The sequence below is a fragment of the Anser anser genome, assembly GCF_964211835.1.
Source record: "Anser anser genome assembly, chromosome: 2".
Classification (NCBI taxonomy): Eukaryota; Metazoa; Chordata; class Aves; order Anseriformes; family Anatidae; genus Anser; species Anser anser.
Window position 1 is genome coordinate 157,533,007 of NC_139721.1, and position 18,386 is coordinate 157,551,392.

General features: G+C 47.6%; 1 protein-coding gene and 1 long non-coding RNA gene across 2 annotated transcripts in view; one reads left to right on the forward strand and one right to left on the reverse strand.

Moving 5' to 3' along the window:
* Positions 1–310: 310 nt before the first annotated feature.
* LOC310895514 (uncharacterized protein) overlaps positions 311–18,386 on the forward strand; it is a 45,399-nt gene continuing 27,323 nt past the window's right edge. Inside the window, exons 1-6 of the mRNA XM_083826977.1 lie at positions 311–429; positions 1,001–1,129; positions 2,453–2,589; positions 3,848–3,902; positions 4,954–5,361; positions 6,442–6,523. Coding sequence (XP_083683103.1) covers positions 2,462–2,589; positions 3,848–3,902; positions 4,954–5,361; positions 6,442–6,523 — 673 coding nt within the window. The 5' untranslated portion in view covers positions 311–429; positions 1,001–1,129; positions 2,453–2,461. The remainder of the gene's footprint in view (positions 430–1,000; positions 1,130–2,452; positions 2,590–3,847; positions 3,903–4,953; positions 5,362–6,441; positions 6,524–18,386) is intronic.
* LOC310895516 lies at positions 1,431–17,984 on the reverse strand. Its single transcript, XR_014580747.1, has 3 exons — positions 16,894–17,984; positions 15,644–15,749; positions 1,431–2,446 (listed from the first exon to the last, which is right to left on the reverse strand). It is a non-coding gene; the product is annotated as an uncharacterized lncRNA (long non-coding RNA).

Consider the following 18,386-nt stretch of genomic DNA (forward strand, 5'->3'; position numbering starts at 1 on the left):
CTCAATAAAGAGTTTTCTACTTGTTCCAGTAAGATTTGAATCAGAGCACACAGAAAAGTACAAGTTATTATTCATAAATTAATGACAGAGGTGGTCGGTCCATATATCTAGCTGTCTGTGTTGCCCTAACTCACCCCTGGTATCAAAGGTTTCTTGCTTAGCTTAGGCTTTTCTGGGTAAATGATTTTCCAGCTTTTGATGTTAAATGCAGCCCCTCTCGTTCATTATAAACCAACACACTATTATCTGCTCTTACCCACGCGCTGCCTTTGTTGCTTGGTCAACCTTCCAGCATGCGCAGGATAAACGCCCAGAAAGAACTTCATGGAAAACCATGTATTGTCAGGTGCCAGAGCAGTCCTGTTAGTGGGCACGATGCTTTTTGAGGGGTTACCTTTGCTAAACTCTGACTTTGATCAGACTTAGATGGTGCGTAAATTGGATCCCCACAAACAGTACTGCCCTTCCCTGCCCCTAATAGTGAAATATTTCAACTCATTGCATCCGGACCCTCTCTCCCTGAAGTCCTGACCACCTCATTTTTGCCAGGAGGAGCAGTGCATGCCCTAGAGCTGTTAACAGTCTGGAGAGATGCCCTCTCTTACGGCTCAGGGAAAACTTCCCCAGCAAAGTCACAGGCATTTGGGACCACAAGATGCATTGAAAAACCTCCCAAGTTTGGAGGATGAATGTATGGCCTTTGCCAGAAACATCCATTTAAAAATCCCCATGCTGAGGAGCTCATTTATGCTCCACCTTAGACAAGGATTCCAGCAGATTTACACCCAAATCAGAACCTAGCTGTGGGTCTAGATGGCTATTTATGCCCCAGCTGAGCTCTGAATTTACTTGGTGGTTTTATAGGGAAGGATGAGACCTTAATAATTGGCAACAGGCAGACAGGAGCAAGGAGGAGGCTTCATCTCCTCCACTCTTCAGTGCCAGCTCTCCAATTCACACCAGCTCCAATCACACATCAGCTTTTAATATTTAATTGCAGCTTTGCCGAGGGACTTTGCCTCCTGTCTTGTAAAGGAGGGGATGAAGAAGGAGTCAGAAGCGTGGTACTGAAGAGCCCCAAGGAGACTATCAAATGGCAGATCTCAGGTGGAGGAAAGCACTCTAGCATGTAAGTGATTTTACACAAAAAAACCCTCCCAGATCAGAGGAGATGGAATGAATTAATATCAGTAAACCCTTGGTGACTGGGGGGTGCTGTGCTGGTTGTGGGAACAGTTCAGGGTGGGCTGAGAAGAGTACTTCCATTTACTGTGCCTACTGTATTAAAGAAAAGGGGGGCATAAATGAAAAATCAGGGAACACTTCCCTTCTGATGGGTTTATTCCGCCACGAAGTAAATCCCCCAGGGGCTCTTCACGTGGAGTTGTTTAACATTAGACAGAACCGCAAGAATGGGGAATGATCCCTGGACTGTGGGAGGTGGGTGTCTGTGATCTAATAAAGCTGTCTCTTCTCTAACATTGTGTGAAATGACCTGGGGAAAAAATAAATAAATAAAAGGAGGGAAAAAAAATGGATTTTCTAAAGCAAATACAGAGAAATATGCCTCCCTCTCTCTGGTCTTGATTTCAGATATGTTAAAGAGGGGAGGCAGTGATTCATAAGCTGCTGAATGTCACCCCAACCCCCCAGAAAAAAAGTGACCATATCTGCAAGTGCAATAGAAATCATTTATGAAACATATTACACAAGCAACACAGCTTTTAAAACAAGTATTTTCAAAATCTCAGTACAAGTATCTCATAATCCCATAGTTTGGATGTCTGTGTCAGTAATTAAAGAGCAATTACGTATAACTTGTAGGTCCCTTGAGCTCTATCTAAATTCAGAAAATGAGCCCCAGATGACCTAATGTACTTCCAAGTGTCAGATCAGTCATCACAAATCCACTGCCTGAGACTTCTGCTGTGCCTTTCTGAAGCCTGGAATACAAGAACATTTTTGGCAGAAGAGGGCAAGAGGTGCTTAATCCTCCAGTTACTGCTTAATTCAGAGCTGATTCATGTCTACACAACACTGGAGACATTAAATATATATATATCCATTTATGATGCATACACATAATTTCCATCAAATTACTTTAAATGATTTAAAGCTGAACCTTTTTCTGGTTCTTTCCCCTTCTCTGTCACAAAGCTGGACTGGGTGACCAAGGAGAATAAGAAAATTGATGGGCAGAGGTGGAAAAGACCCATTCCCTGCATTAGGAGTAATTTGACTTAAAATGCATCTTCTTAACCCTATTTTATTTTTTTGAAAGTGAATTTATGTGCTGAGGTTTGCTGATGTGTCGGTGAAGATGGAGTTTGTTCCATGGCCTTCTACTGCTTTCCTGATCCCATGAGTGGAGAAGGATGCACCAGGGGTTGGCTTTCCGTGGATCTTCACATCCAGCACCATAACCTTTACCCTCTTCTTCCAACACCTGCAGACAGAGGACATGGAAAAAGCTGAGAAGCTGCGGCCAGCTCAGTCCCTTCCTTTTCTGTGCCATTCTCCAAGAAGCATCCCAGAGCACGGAGCAGTTCCTCTGAGAAAATCTGTGTCTGTCTCCGAACTGGTTGCCAGGTGGGTGGCTATTCTACAGTTGCAGATGACCGTAGACCTCTGGAGCTCTCCAGGGTGGAGTCTCCTTCCTCCATATCCATAACAAATAGTTGTCACTCAGATAAAGTCTTTCCCAGGTACAGCATCCCAGTATTTCACATCTCAAGCTAGAGGCAAGTAGTTTTCTGCCACAAGTGCTCTTATCTATTTTACATTATTGATGCATTATTTAGTCTTGGAAGCCAAGTTCTGATCTAACCCCAGATCCACACAACCAACTTGCCCAAAGACAATAACATGGAAGAATTTGCCCTATACCCCAATGACTGGAACATTCCTAGGTGGACAATTAAGCCATTTAATCTGCATAGCCTCTATAGGTGCCATGAGGGAAACCAGCAAAGGCTGGAGGGATGAGCTGGTTAGGAGACAAGAGGGGTATGGGCACCTCATCCCCTCCTGTTTTCTCTTGAGTGTTTCTAATGAAAATGCTCCAAGGAGAGTCATGTTTCAACCCCAGCCCTTTAAGGGATAATTTCTCTTTTGGTTACAACCCATAACTGAGATCAGATCACAACTCTGCCAAGAGTGAGACAAATAAGATTAGCAATGGTACCCCTCAGCGCATCTCCCTCAACATGAGTGACAGAGCAGCTGTCAAGATAGTCTCTTGAACTTCCCCTTGAGACAGTTTAGTTCTAAATATACCAAAGCTGGTCAATCTTCAGTGTAAAAAGTCAGCTATCTGGCAGGGTCTTGGAGAAAGCTGATAGTGCACTCTCCACAGTGGGGACGAGAAGGAAGGTGGTTTCTTCTGCAGAGGTCTCATTCACCACTGGTGTTATGTTAGGGCAGCTAGTGGCTTGATAAACCCTTTTAAGTTAGGTTAAAGCTAAATAAATAAAAAAGAATTTGATTTTCTGGAAAGCTCGACTTCAGCAAGCCACTTATTATTAGCAAAGTGCAATAACACACCACTTTTAATCTGTATCATCCCCCAGCAGATCCACCTCCAGCGGGGAGACCGGGTGCTCAGGACACATCTGCATGGATCATGGGAGGAGAGGGCTTACACCAGATCTACTGGCACTGCACTGAACTAACCAGTTGGTCCTAAAGCCTGACCTCTTTACAGGATTTTTCACATCACTCACCCTTTAAACTTACCTTTGAAGTCTGGTTTGATATTTTCCTGAGGGCAGGGGAAGCCTGTCAATAAAATGGAAAAACACAACCAGGCTAAAAGGGATTCAGGTGCCTTCTCCTGCCTTCCCTACAGGTACCAGAGCATCCTGGACTGTGAAAGCAGAATGTCGAAGAAAGAACATCCCAAGGTGAGAGCCAAAGACTCAGACAAGGTGGGACAGAGAATGCCCTCACAACAAAATGGTCTGGTTCTTAGCAATTAGAGACAAAGATTTTCCCAATATCTGGTGCTGTTCTGAGGACAGCAGGTCAGATCTGATTCCCTTTTAGTATGTACAGATAGACTGAAACATATAAGATGCTCCAGGATGGGATGAAAGCTTCCCATATAATATTCAGGTTGCTCTGGAGTGAATAAATAGTATTGGTATAGCCTACTGGAAAACCATCAAGAGGTGTAGGACCTGGCAGAAAATGTAATACTGGTTAGAAAGTGAGAGAAGTATTCTGAGACAAAGGCACACAAAGCAATTAAGACACACAGATATCATCATATCTGTGTGAAGAAATCATTTTCTTGGCTCTTTTGACTGTAATAAGACTCAGACAGCAAGTTCACAAGTAGATTTAGGTCACAGCTTCATTGAGATGTCACCATTTTGTCATATTAACTGAATTCCCCCCTAGCTTTTAGCTGTGACTACTGTCTCATGCTATGGCAAAGGTGCACCCCTCACAAGGCGGTGTTCCCCATATCATATTTTGATTACAAACTCATTTGCATAAGGTTCAGCTCTTGGCCCTGTATTTGCTGGGGTCCTGCTTCGTGATAAGGCAACTTGGAATAACAATGATAAAATTACATACTCAGCTTCATCCAGTTTCCCTGCTGAAGACATCGTTGGTTCCCACTGACCAGAGAAAGCTGAACTGCACTTCATTAAAAAAAAAAAAAGGCAACATCCAAATATTTTATTTCCAGGACAGGGTCTTTCTTAAAATGAAACTCGAGGTTTCCTATGAGATAGAGATAGAGAGGGAGACTTCCTGGCTGAGGAACCAGTGGAATATACAGAAGAAAGTGACGGATTCTTTCATCCCAGAAAGTTAAAAGGTCAATAAATATGATGAAAGATTAGGAAATTAATTAGGATTGAAAGAGTAGGAAATTAAAATTTCAGTTGTTTTGTTGCTGAAGTTAGATATGAGCCTATTTTGTTGTATGTTTGGGTTTTTTAGCTCATGGAGAGAAGATATCTATCACAGACTAATGGTAATCCAATGGGGAAAAATCATGGTTTATCTCGAAGCCATTGCGGTGATGTGTCCTGGAGCAAGTCCACGGAGGATCTTCCCATCCATAAGATCAGTGCCACAACACGGAATCTCCAAGGACTCCCGACCACCTTTGACACTCATAAAGCCAATCCGCAGAGTAACATTTTACCTTTTGCTCCACTCAAGACACCATCTCACAATGGGATTTTGAAGAAGAGAGAAGCTGATACCAGGATCCTGACAACAATCCAACCCCTGAGCAGGGAGACCAAACCCCATAGAGAGCCATCCTTCCCTTCCTCTCTGCAGGGCATGCAGAGGATGCAATGGAGCCCTGCCACCATCACATGGAAGAAGTCTGCTGCAAAGGTTAGTAGGTGCTCTGCTCTTCTTTGAAAGCTCCTCTGCAATTTATTTTCGTTGGTTGTCCAGAGTCATCCTTAAGAGTGGTTGGGCTTCATGGTGGTGGTTCCTCATCCACTGACAGCATTCCCCTGGGCATGGGGATTGCACTGTGGAAGGCCAACCATGCCTAGGGACGGAGGATCGGGTTTACAGGGGAACCATGTTGTGATGATATCAGAGCTACCATCAGGATAGAGCTTGCTCTTAGATGTGGTGGGGGTGAGCAGTAGATCCACCACAGAAAATACTTCAGCACATCACCTCTCTATGGTACGGAGGTCACTTTCTGTATTATTAAGGTCTGGAAGACTCACCACAAGATCCCCAAACACATGCTGGGTCTCCCTTGAGACAGGTTCTGCAATGCTAGCTTTGGGTGATTTAATGCTATCAGGGACACCAGTCACACATTCAACAAATTATTTCTTGCCATGATCCCTTCCCTGGAGGGGAAGAGTTAAAAATGGACAACCTAGATGGGAGAGAGACCTGCATTAAGCAAGCAAGAGAGGCCCATGAAACCGTTATAATCTGGACTGTTAATTCTGGTTCAGATCCTGTTTGAAACAGTCAGGTCTATCTCACCACCATATGATATCACCCAAATGATTACAGCTCCACAGAAAGGATTGGTCCTTTCACTGGGTATACAGCCAAGGGCAACACCAGGCCTTACTGAGTTTGAGATACTGCAGTCATTGTAAGGGCAGGTAAAGGAAATAGATGGATAAACCTGACCCAAAGAGCAGCAATGGTGGCTTCAAAAATGATCATGGGTAGAGAAAACACTACTCGGCTCTGGAAACAGAGGGAGGCCTTTCCCAAAAAAATGAGGAGGACTGTTCCTGGAGACAACAAACCAAGGCCAAGGCTGGATGAGGTCTACAGGAAAGAAGTCCTACCCCACACAATACAAGGATGCAATATTATGGCCACCCTTCCCTCTGGAAAGGATGGAGTTGCTTTCCCTTCACTGGGGCCTTATGCAGCTTCTCTCCTCTATTTAAGGGAATTTATCTGTTTACCCCTGTCACCCCCACACAGGAAGGGAAGATCTCCCGTGACAGACAGGTGATCATCTCCTCAGTGCCGGATGCAGCCAGTGACTCAGCCACGGGCAGAAGCTGTGAGTTGGATTTATTTTTGCTTACCTGTCATCATTGCTACTCTACTGCCAACTCCATAGTCACAACCTGGAAGGGGCAACTTGATCCATGAGCAAAGTTGTATTTCCCACCTAACCCTGCAGCAGACACCAGGCAGTTCTGGCTCTGGTTCATGGAGGTGCTGCCAGGCAGGAATTGGCCATGCAGGGGTGCAGACAAGGACAGGGAGCACGATTCAGAGAGCAGACAGCCCCACAAAAGCAGCTGTACCCCTTCCAGCCCCGAACGGGCCCATTGCACAGAGCTGGCGCACCCCAATGCAGCTGGGATCTGGGCCAGCGATGAGTCCACGGAGCCATCCTGACTCCCTGTGCTGTTATCCCAGCATTTAAAAATAGCTGGGACTAAACACCACGGCAGAATTACGTCCGTGTTTAGATTGGGGTGAGTCATATCTGCCTGCACCTCAGCCTTGAGGAAAGGAAGAGGGAGAGGTTTCTTTGTACCTAAGGAGTCTTGGCTGGGTTCCTTTTTGGACTTGGCAGCAGTGGTGTATCAGACAGAGTCATCTTTGGCTGAGGACAGGCTATGTAAGTGATCCCTAATGCTATGATATCATCGGGACTACAGCAGGTCAGGGATGTTTCAAGGCAGGAGGCATCTGTGAACAGGGAGAGATCCAAGCTGAAGCTTTGTGTGGGAAAGGGTTGGATTTTATCAAAACTTGTCAGGAAGATTTTGGAGGTTTGGGACTAAAAAGAGCATCTCTCTTGCAATCCCATAACGACTGGATTTGAGACCAGGGGACCATCCTGTCTGCTTTGGGCCCGAAGCAGGAGCCCGCGGACCCCATATCCCAGCTGCCTAGGGTTTGTTCTCTTTCCTTTCCTTTTCTTTCTTCTCTTCCACATGAGAGAGAAAAAAAAAAAAAAAAAAAAAAAAAAGATGACACGCTTCCAGGATTTGAGACACTGTATTTAATTACTCAATTGCATGGGAAAACAAGTCTCTTACATGAGCGCACAGACAAAAGAAGGAGCTGAAGTTTCCACAGCGTTGCTGGGATTTTTTTTTAATATCAAAGCATGTGAAGTCACCATGCTATCTTGCTAAATGCGATCACAGTATTTATTAGTTGCAGTGTGCCTTTTACAGCATGAGGAACATCTTTTCTTCTGGTTGGTGGATGGTGACTCACGGTCTATCTTAGAGACTTACACCACTCTCCAGCCCTTGGCTCAGAGCCTTGCAATAGCAAAGACTTCGTGTCGTCTTGGGCACTGCTTCTGTGGTAGGGCTAGGGTTTGCTTGGGGTGGGATCCTTCTGGAGAGGTAATTGCAGCCAGGAAGAGAGCTGGGAATATGATAGCTACCGCTGATGCAGGCACTGGATTGGCTCATAGATGGGACTCTAGCTCAGAGACAGGAGGTGTAACGATTCCTAAAGAAGTCCAGGAACCAGCTGTCCCATACCTCTTCTGGGACAAGACTTGTCCATGACTATACATGTGCTGTGCTTGGTTGTTTCCACAGAAGGTCACATCAGTGCTCCACATGCCCCAGCAGGTTTTCTGCAGGAGCCTGCTCACCATCACCCAGGGACTGCCCCACAGCTCTTTTTTTTAGGGCTGAGGAGCGGACACCTGGCCAATGCAGTGACCTGGTATGGGGAAGGCAACGTGTTCAATGGCTTGAAGCCACACAGTGCTCTAAGGATATACAGAGCTCAGGTTTGGGCCACCATGAAATGGTGGACAGCAGCTTGGTAATGTTCAGGAAAGCTCTGCTGACTGGCATTGGCTTATCAGCAAGCTCGTGGCCATGAAACAGTTCAGAGCTGAATAATTACACATAAAATCAAAGCACCTGTAACTCCTTTGAGACTATGCTTTGTCACCTCTGAGATGCTAAGGGGGTCCTGAGCATTGCTCAAAGGGCAAAGCTGGCTACACCCATTAGGGGAGCCCATTCCCAAGCACATAAACCAGCTGGGCTTCATCCCCAGCCACACTAATGGCATAAAATGATCTGGAGGAAGCTGTCACTGAGGACATCACCAAGTCACTGATTAATGGGGTCCAAAAGGCTATAGTTAGCAGTAATGAGATTAAACTGAGCTGTGAAAGACTTACACGATCTAACAAAATACTTCCTAAGATGGAAGACTGTAAATCAAGGAGCCATTCTCCCAAAGGGAAATGGTTGAAAGCTTGAGTTCTTTAATATTAAAAAGTAGAAGGCACCAGCTAATTTGCTGCAGGTATAGTCTCTCGAGTGGTCTAGCTTTAAAAATTTACAACTTGCAGATGAATATTGGCAACCAGAGAGAGGAAAATCACAGCCAAGAAAGAGAAGAGAGGGGCTCGTGTGTAGGCATGCCGCTCCCCCAGCTCACATGCATACTTATGCTTGTGCATGTATGTATTGATATAGCTCCATTATTCAGGGCTTTCAGCTGAAGGGCACGCGAGGATGTTATCTCAGTGTCATACAAAGATGAAACAGGAGTCTGACGTGACTGCAAATTACAGAGCATCGAGATTGCCTCCAAAAATGCCTTTAATTCCCTTCCCCTTTCTATTCTGCAGTCATTTCAGTCTGTACTCACAGGGAATTTTCAAAGCCCAGCAAGGAGGGGAGGCAAAGGGGAGCACAGAGGCAGTGGGCTGCCCGATCCTACGATCTGGTTTTGGCTGCAAGGCTTGCTTGCAAGGGACAGCAGCGTCCCCTGCCCACCACAGCACCCACACCTTATCCTGCAAGAGAGTGCGCTGCCATCTAGTGACAAACATCCATCCCCCTTTGGTCCCAAATCTGGTCTCCGCAGGGACACTGCTGCACAGTGGCTGCCAGACACTGTGTCCTTGGTGGGCTCTTATCTTTGGTCCCTCCATAATCTGGGGTCTGCAGCCAGCGCCCTCTGTTCACAGCAAACCAGGCAGTAGACAGGCTTGGGAGGTCACTGCTAGAACTAGAAAGACCTGAAAATATGGGGGAAAAATGCTGATTTAAGATAAAAGGCTCTGCTTGTGTTACAGGTGGCTCTGAGTTCAAGGCAACTCTGGCATGTGCAGTGGTACAGCCTCCTGCAGCCAAAATAATCCTTAAAAGCTCATTTCCCTTTCACCAGCTGCTTTGTATGAGCATGACAAAAGGGAATTGAATGACAGGGCTCCCGCAAGTGGCCAATCTGTCCAGCTTTAAGAGCTTTGTGCCTCTCCAATTCAGCCAGGGAGGAAACTTGGGGTGTTCAAGTGTGGGATGCATCTGGACCCCCAGTTCCCAGGAGGAAGGGGTAGAAGTGGGTCCTTTCCTTCCCCGCTCCCCTCTCCCAGCCCCTGTGGCAGCTGGCTGGGGGTGCTGAGATCACAGGCATGTTTTGGGGCTGTGATGGGAAGGTGCAGATGTTCCTGGGTGGTTACAGAGGACAGGAGCGCCGGCACCATCTCATCAGACATGAGCTGTCACTGTTTATACCTGGTCTTGCTCTGCCCCAATCTGCCCTTTCCTCCTGCCTTTACACCCCTCCACCCGCACAAAATAACTAAACCCTGCTCCACCGTGCATTCTGCCCCCTGCCTGATGCTGTGCTAGCTGACACCCCTGCCACCAGTTCATGCTACCTGCTGTGTGTGACAGCCCCAGCCATCCCCAGATGACGTCTCCTGTTTTCCTGTCCTGCATCACAGAGTACACTCGGTATCGGTCACATCAGTCTGCACCTCCTCATCTGTTCAGCACCACCTTGCTCATATGCTGTATGATCCCCCCCTCAGCATGCAGCAGTAACAAGGGTGGCTGTATTTTTTTTTTGCCCCCTCCTGCTCTCTCCTCCCCTAGATGGTTAAATTTCATACTAATTTTTCTCTTTGCTATGATCCTCATTTATTAAAGGAAGCGACACAGAAAATGGACACTATTTTAGAGAGAGGCATGGTGGTCTTCCTAGACACCAACATTAACAGAGACAGCAGGGAGCTGGTAACTTGTAGTCTTGCAGGATGTTTAAGGACCTGGGCTATGGCAGGGAGGAGCAGGGTCCATTCAGGATCCTCAGTGAAAGCTGGTCATCTGGAGCTGGATGTGATGTGCCGTGCTGTGACAAGACATGATGATGTGATGTGCTGTTGGTAGGGAAACCTCCTCATGGCATGTTGACCCACAGCCTGGATGGTGTATAACATCCTCTCTGTGGACTGATATTTGCAGACCCATAGCGGAATGCGAGGGGCAAGGGCCCCTCCAAACATATCTGTAAAACACCTGTGAAGGTGTTCAGACGTAGGGAATCCCCAAAAAAATCTCACATAGGAAAATTGCTACTGGAAAGTTGCTTGACATTTTGAAGAAAAGAGCATGGAGACCCTTTGGGACCAGGGATATGCTCCACCAACTCAGCACAATGCTGCTGAGATCTTTATGTGACCAGAGAAATGGGGGCATCACTGTGCTATGTGCTGTACATGCACACCACAGAGAGGCAGAAAGAACTTAGAGAAGCATCCCCACTCCTTGTTTCTGTTTTTGCACTGGGGGGGTCAGGAAAGCTAAGCCTGCTTCTGTGCAGGCAAATAAAACATGATTTTTGCCCCTACAGCGCCTGGCCCAGTACAGCTCACATCCATGCAACTCTCTCCCCTGTCACTGCAGTCCCATGGAGTCTGGCATTGGGTATGGGGGGGCATGGGCATGGCCTGGGAGGGGGAGAGCAGGATGGGACTGAGTGTGGGTCTCTGCGGCCTTCACCCAGTGTTTTGTGAGCCCAAGCACCTCTGATAGCTCAGGTGATGCTGGCTTCCATACTTACCCTTCTGGTACTGGCATAGCAAGCCTACATCTCCTTTCACCCCCATGCCGTGATTTAGAATCACAGATTCTTAGAAACATTGAATATATCGAGTTGGGAAGGACCCACAAGGATCATCGTGTCCAACTCCTGGCTCCACCCAGGACCACCACAAAACCAGACCCTGTGTCTGAGAGTGTTGCCCAAACGCTCCTTGAACTCCTGCAGCTCAGTGCTGTGACCACTGCCCTGGGGCAGTGCCCGGTCCCAGTGTCCGACCACCTCTGGGTGCAGAACCTTTCCCGAACACCCAGCCTGACCCTCCCCTGTCCCAGCTCCATGCCGATCCCTCGGGTCCTGTCGCTGTCCCCAGAGAGCAGAGCTCAGCACCTGCCCCTCCGCTCCCCTCGTGAGGGAGCTGCAGGCCGCCATGAGGCCTCCCCTGGGCCTGCTATGCTCTGGGCTGAGCAAAGCAGGGACCTCAGCCACTCCTCATACATCTTGGCCTCCAGACCCTTCACCATCTTCATAGCCCTTCTTTGGACACTCTTTATTAGTTTTATGTCCTTCTTATATTGTGGTGCTCAAAATTTATTCAAGCATATGCTCCCTAAAGGTGTCAGAAAAGCAAATCGAAGAGAGAGCAGCTGGGCCCAGTTCGAACATTACCAGGTTCCTCAGCTGTGTCACTAACTCAGCCCAGTAAAGGCAGATCATCAAAACCCTGTGCCATCAGCTGTGTCTGCACTTGTAAATCACCATGTCCAGGCCAGGGTCTCAAGCTCTGGCACACCACTGTGCACACCATTAGTGTGCTAAAAACACCACCCATTGCCAAACTAAGCCTTGAGGGTGTTGAGAGCCCTCCATGGACTTAGGGCTTCGTTAACATCATTTCTTCCCCAAAAGGTGCCCAGAGCACCTCCTGGCAGTGCTGCACCATCCATGGAGGAATGGACTAGAGGAGGGAGGATAGATCATCCTTCTTTGTATACACACTTCCCCACACTTTCCCTTTCCTAAAATATATTTTTTTCCTTCTCAGTCCTAAAATAGTTGAGCAGAAGAAGAAATGAAGAACCAGAAAATGTAACTCATACCTTTCACCTTCCCAGCTTTTCCCTTAAAGCTCTGGCTGCGACCTGAAGCGGAGTGGGCCAGGCAGTGCAGATCACAGCCTGAGGACATGACAGTGAGTCAGGGAAATGCCTCTTCCCTGTAGCACCACTGCTTGGAAGCATCCCCCCTGTCCTGTACTGGATTACACTGGGTATATTTTGAATGAACATGTTCTGAAAATAAGCCAGGCCCCCAGACTTTCCCCACCTCCATGTAGGATTGCTAAAACTCATGATTGACTCAGCCGGGTGGACGAGCAGCTTCACCCTTCCCTAAAAATAGACCAAGTGGTTCATCCTCTCAACATAGCCCAGTGCTCGGTGATAAAGTCAGCTGCCAGAGGCCACTGGGAGGCAGTGAACAGGACCGAGGTGTGGGGAGTGGAGCTGGGCTCCGCTAGGATACTCTTAAGTGCTGCCCAGCCTTGAGTTTCACAGAGATTTTCCACTGGGACATTGTGACACAGCTATTGGGACTATCGAGGCCTCTCTGTAAGTAATTATGGGGTAGATTTGAGAGGGGTGAGGTGTTGCATGAATACAAAGCTCTGGTTAATGTGAAAATGCAGGGGAAACGAGGACGCTTAGGACCTTTTGCTATGGAAGGGGTAGTGGCAGCTCATAGAAAGCTGTGGATTTTGTTGGCCTAGAACCTTCTAAATTCCCATCGGCACCACGGATGGTGGCTTTGGTCTGGTTCTGCATTGTCTTGGCTGCTTGGGCATGTTCAAAGTGGAAGCAGAGCATTATACATGCGTGCTTTTCCCTCCTCCCAAAACATTGAAGTTCCTAGATTTGAAGCTTAAATTTTTGTGTCTACTGGCTCACTTCTCTCTACTCTTAGGGTCTACTCTCTTCCCCAAAAAATGCTGTGAGGTACTGGGATTGTGGCCCCCATGACCAGCAACAGGAGAGAAAATACATACAGGATTTAGACAAGCAGAGTAGGCACTATGGGGCAAGGTGGGATAAACTGTTGATGTTACAACCATGTTGAACCATGTTCAAGACTGGTTGCAGCACAGTAGGCAGCAAAATGTGGACTTCAGAGGGCAATGAGATTCACTTCAGCTTACATCCCTGGGATGAGTAGGATTAGTTAAGGAGGGAATTTCTTCCCCTTACTCTTCTATCCAGGGAGAGCTGAGGAATGTGTTTGTGACCCTGAGCCAAATAAAGGGCTTCAGGAGGGAATCTGTTGGGTTAAGAGCATTAAGATGGACATACCGCTCGTACTTGTGCTCACGCATGGAGAGTAACTCCAAAACCCTGCACAGCTCCATAGTACAGAGCTTGTGTGTCTACCTGTGTCTCACACTTGCTGAAGCTATTTAGCTATCAAAGTTCTGTTTCATGGCCAAAAGGAGAGAGAGAGAGGACTCCAGGTCCACGTCTTGGTGCTCAGTCACAGTGTGAAGGGCCTGATCCCAACAACCTGAGCTAAATGTAGTGCTGTTCTCATGCATTCAATGATGGTTGTGCTTCCTTGTGGAATACATGTCCTGTTGATTGCTGCGAGTACAGAAATTCTTTAACTTCCTCCACTTCCCTCCAGCTCTTCAGTTTTCACCCAAGTTTTTGCTGGAAAATATCTGAAGTAGATCCATTTTTTTTTTACTAGGAAAAAAGGGATTTGGGGAAAGAGAGGTAAAGTTGGTCCTTCAAGTATATGTCACTTAATGAGAACAGCCAAAATACGAAAACTCATGTTCTTGTCCAGGCAAAGGGGTAGATAATCCCACTTCTGGCAATTAAGGGATCCAGCTTGGGTGGAAATTTGTAGGAATTTCCTTGATTGGATGCAGTATTTTGTAGGATACAGAAGCCTCTTTTCTAGGGTAGATCAGGCTGGGATTTCCCAACTCTATTGCCAAGGAGTACGGAAATCCTTCTTCAACATCAGCAAAAACCCCAGGTTTTGATCGGAACATAGTGGCAGGAAACTTTGCATTTAGTACTGTAAAGCGTGGTATTTTACTCTTTTAAAGCCAACCATTTCTCTCCTCCCCCCTCTTCTCACTGGCAGCTTGCCTCATTCAGAAACAAATGGAAATGCTGAGGAAACTCAATAGCTACAAGTGGGTTGGGGGTTTCTCTTTAAAGGATACTGCTCAATTTTTTTTTTGGCTCTGGCTGTTTCTTCCAAAACAGTATTCAGATTTCTTGGCTGTCAGTGATGAGGAGCTGACAGCAGCCTGGAAACTCCACGATAAGAATAGAAAGCAGAGGCAGGGGCTCAGCAGCTCCTCGTGCTGCATGGCATTCCTGTAATGCCCCCATATAAACTCCGTGGCATGGCCAAAAAAATGCTTAAAGATGCATGCTGCAGCCCCGATCCCGGCTGCAGAGGGGCCGGTGATGCTTTCAGCAGACATTCCCAAGGTATCACTTCTTCGTGGTGGTTGGAGAGGGCTTCCCTTAAAAGGCCTGGTATTTGCGGCATGCCAAGAAGCCCTCTCCCCAGGCATGGGTTATTTCGGTGGGTAGCTCTGTGTTGCTTTCCCTAGGGGGGTTTTGAGGGGAGGAAGTTGCTATCTCGCATCGCCTTCCTGCACGGCAGTCTGCAGGGGAGGAGATGCTGGTCCATGGGAACAGCATGAGCAGGCAGGGGGGACACGCAGCTTGGCAGAGGGGTTAGGGCTGAAAATTGTCCCGTTGCCAGCACAGTGGGTGAAATGGAGAAAGAGGGGAAGAGAAGCAGCTATGCTATATGGCAAAATGGTGGTTACCAACATTTCAGTGAACCCCCTGTATAAATAACAGATGAAGAGCCACTGGAGGATACGAGCACAGTACCAGGGTGAGCAGGATGTGCAGTACATGCTGGATACCCAGTGACACACAGCAATTTATTAAACCCTCACTCAGCTTTTACCAACCCCTTACAAACAGCAGGGCAACATGCAGAAGGAGGCAGCTGATCATCGGGGCTCCTCTGCCTTCTCCAGGCACTTCATACCCCAAAAAAGCAGGGGAGCTGACCTGGGGAAGGTTAAAGCCCTCTGTAAGGAATGACAAGCCCCCAGCAGCTGGCACAATGGGGAAGGCCACGTCCCCAAGCAGCAATGCCACCCGCAGCTGTCTCTGGGTGAAGCTTCTTGGCGTTTTTTTGGTGCCAGGAATAGAGTCCTGCGCATTCCTGGATTTTTGCAATGGTCAGAAATAGCCCCGAGCTGCCTCAGGCAGACACCCAGCTCCGCCTGAAGCTAAATTTTCCTGGGAGCTGTTTAAATTACCTGGGGGTTGTGATGTTCCTCCTGCAAAGGGAAGTCCAGCTGGCACCAAGGAGCCACAAACATTTGCAGAAGCGACTGAAGTTCAGGGACCATCAGTTTGGAGGGGCTAGAAACAAGACACTCTTCAGTAGCTTTATTTTCCTTCACCCCTTCCCACCCCCTAGATTTTCAAACTCATCTATATACACATACAAAATGTGAATTGTTCAGCTATCATTTAGTAAACAATTCCATAAATATGAAATAGTATTTTAAATGTTATTTTCCTCTTCAACACATTTGCTGTTTAGTTACGTTATTTTGTTTCACTTATGCTTAGCACCTTCTTCTGATTTTGGCACTTTTTTTCCAGCCTACTTCCCATCCCAAATTTCATATATTAGCTCTGTGTGCCAGAGCTGCTCACAGGATTGCAACATATGGCTTGCAGACAATGCAAATTCTCTCTTAATCCCTTTCCAAAGAGAATGGCTTATACTTTCTGATGTGTTAGTCATTACATTTATTATCTACATCAGAGATGCCCCCCACTTCCAAATCAGGGATCTATTGTACTAGACACTGTACGAACTTATTTGAAAGGACACGGTCTGCTCATGAAAGTTTGGAATCAAGGAGGAAAAAAAGTGTTATGAATTCATATGATTTTTGTCAGTTATCTAACTATAATCAGTGGTGTTCTTCTGAAATTAAAATCTCACTTCTAAAGGTAAATTGCAAGCCCATGCGGTTTGGAAAAAAAAAAAAAAAGTGACCTGGACCAGAACAATCAAAAACCAGGTGACTTTAAAAACAAAAAACAAAAACATGTTTACTGCTGTCTCACACAATTGGCCAATTCATGGCAAAACAAAACAAAACAAAACAAAACAAACAAAAAAGCTTGAATTTGAAATCCTCACTGTCCTTTGTAGAACTGAAAATGAGAGAAAACTCTGCGGTTTGCAAACAGAGCAAAGTGTGAGCCAGGAGCCAGGGAGCACCCATGAGGACAAGCAGGATGCTTCCGAGCATTGCTGGCCCTCACTTTTCAATAGAGGCTGCCAAAAATCCCATAGATGCTTCCCAACACAGCCTTGTACCGTGATTTTTCCCCTTTCCTTTGGAAAAAGCCACGCACGGCATTTTAATATGTGCTAAAGCCTTAAGAGCAGGTCATGAGGACGGTGAGAAAGAGCAAGAAAACCCCTCCTCCTCCCAGCACTGCCCTTCCCCATGCACCCTTTGCCACAGCACCCAGGACCACTCACCCTTGGCAGCCTGAAATCAGGGCAGGGAGGCCGCCTGCCCTGCTCCCCTCGGTGTGCATCTCCTCCAGCACAGCATCCCCAGGACAAGGGCCACCAGAGCTTGGGCTGGAGGCAGAGATTTAAGCCTTTCCCCACTGACCGAGCACCGCCAATGGGCTGCCAGGCTCCTGGATTAAGTGGCAGCACCGGCTTCCCAGACAGCTTTTATGGGTGCTCACCCAGCCGCGCAAATTCCCCCAGCCCAGCCGTGGAGCGGCGCCGGGATTTAAGAGCTCTTTTTGTCCTGGGAATGATCCTCTGGGAAGCAAGGGTGGGAAGAGGATGGGGTGGGTGTGACTCAGCACGTGCAGCTCTAATATCTGGGGATAGAGGTGCTCAGAAATGGGGTCCATCTCTAGCAGGGGACATGGAGTTTCGAGGTTTCACCAACACGTGTGTTGGGAACAAGCAGGTGGGAATGGGACACATGTCCAGCATGCCACCTCAGTCAGGGGACCCTGCTGGTAATGACCATCCAACTGGGCGTAACACATATATCAGGCAGCAAGGAATTGCTAAAATTGTCCCAAATTCTAAGAAAGCAGCCAGCCTAGAATACCACACAGCCAGGAAACCAGGAGCATTTCCATGCTGATTCACCTCCATCCTCCTGGAAAACAGAGTCCCCCTTCAGTGTAAAGAAACTGCTGTATTCCTGCCCTGATTTCCCAGTGCTAAGCAACTCTGGGACATGGGTCCTTTTGCTGCCACCAGCCTTTGGGTGTAGGGTTTTGGGTCCTGTGCCACGGACTGCACAATATCTCGTGGTGCCCAAGCAGTGGCACGAGACCATAACATGTCTGCACACCGTGGCATAGGACGTGCCAGGTCTACAGGACATGATTAACACAGAATTAGTCTGCAGAGGAGCAATGGGGACTGAAAATTAACTCAAAAGTTTGTCTGAAGAGTTGCAACATGTGTCTTTCCCCGAGTGGCTGTCAGAGGGTGCTGCTTTTGCTGGCTGGGAGGGGATGCTTTCTGGAGCACCACTCCCTTGGGCGAGCAAAGGGAGGGCCAGGACCCTGACACAACTTGCTCTAGGCTTTCCTTCTCCCCCTGGCTTGTGCAAACCCCGTGCAATTGGAGCTGAGTTTGCCTCCCGTTACACAACCCCATGGGAGTCAGGAGCGGGCCCGCAAGGGGTGCACCCGGCTGCACAAAGGGCTTTGCTTAGCAGCTGTGTTTGCTCAGGACGGCTGATTTTGGGAGCAAAGCCGATGACATGTGGTTGGCCGGGCAGCCTGGGAGATCGGTGCTGAGCTTGCAGCTTCCTTTTTTATTAGGTGACTCAGGCACTCAGTAGCTCACTGGGGTTGGAGGTTGGAGCCAGGCTACGAAGGAGTGCCGGCTGCGGCCGTGGTGGACACCAACAGGTGGGTAGCGTGGTTTCTCTATAGGATAAAGTGGTTTAAATAGAAAGCAGAGATAACAGAGCTGCCATGTTACTGGAG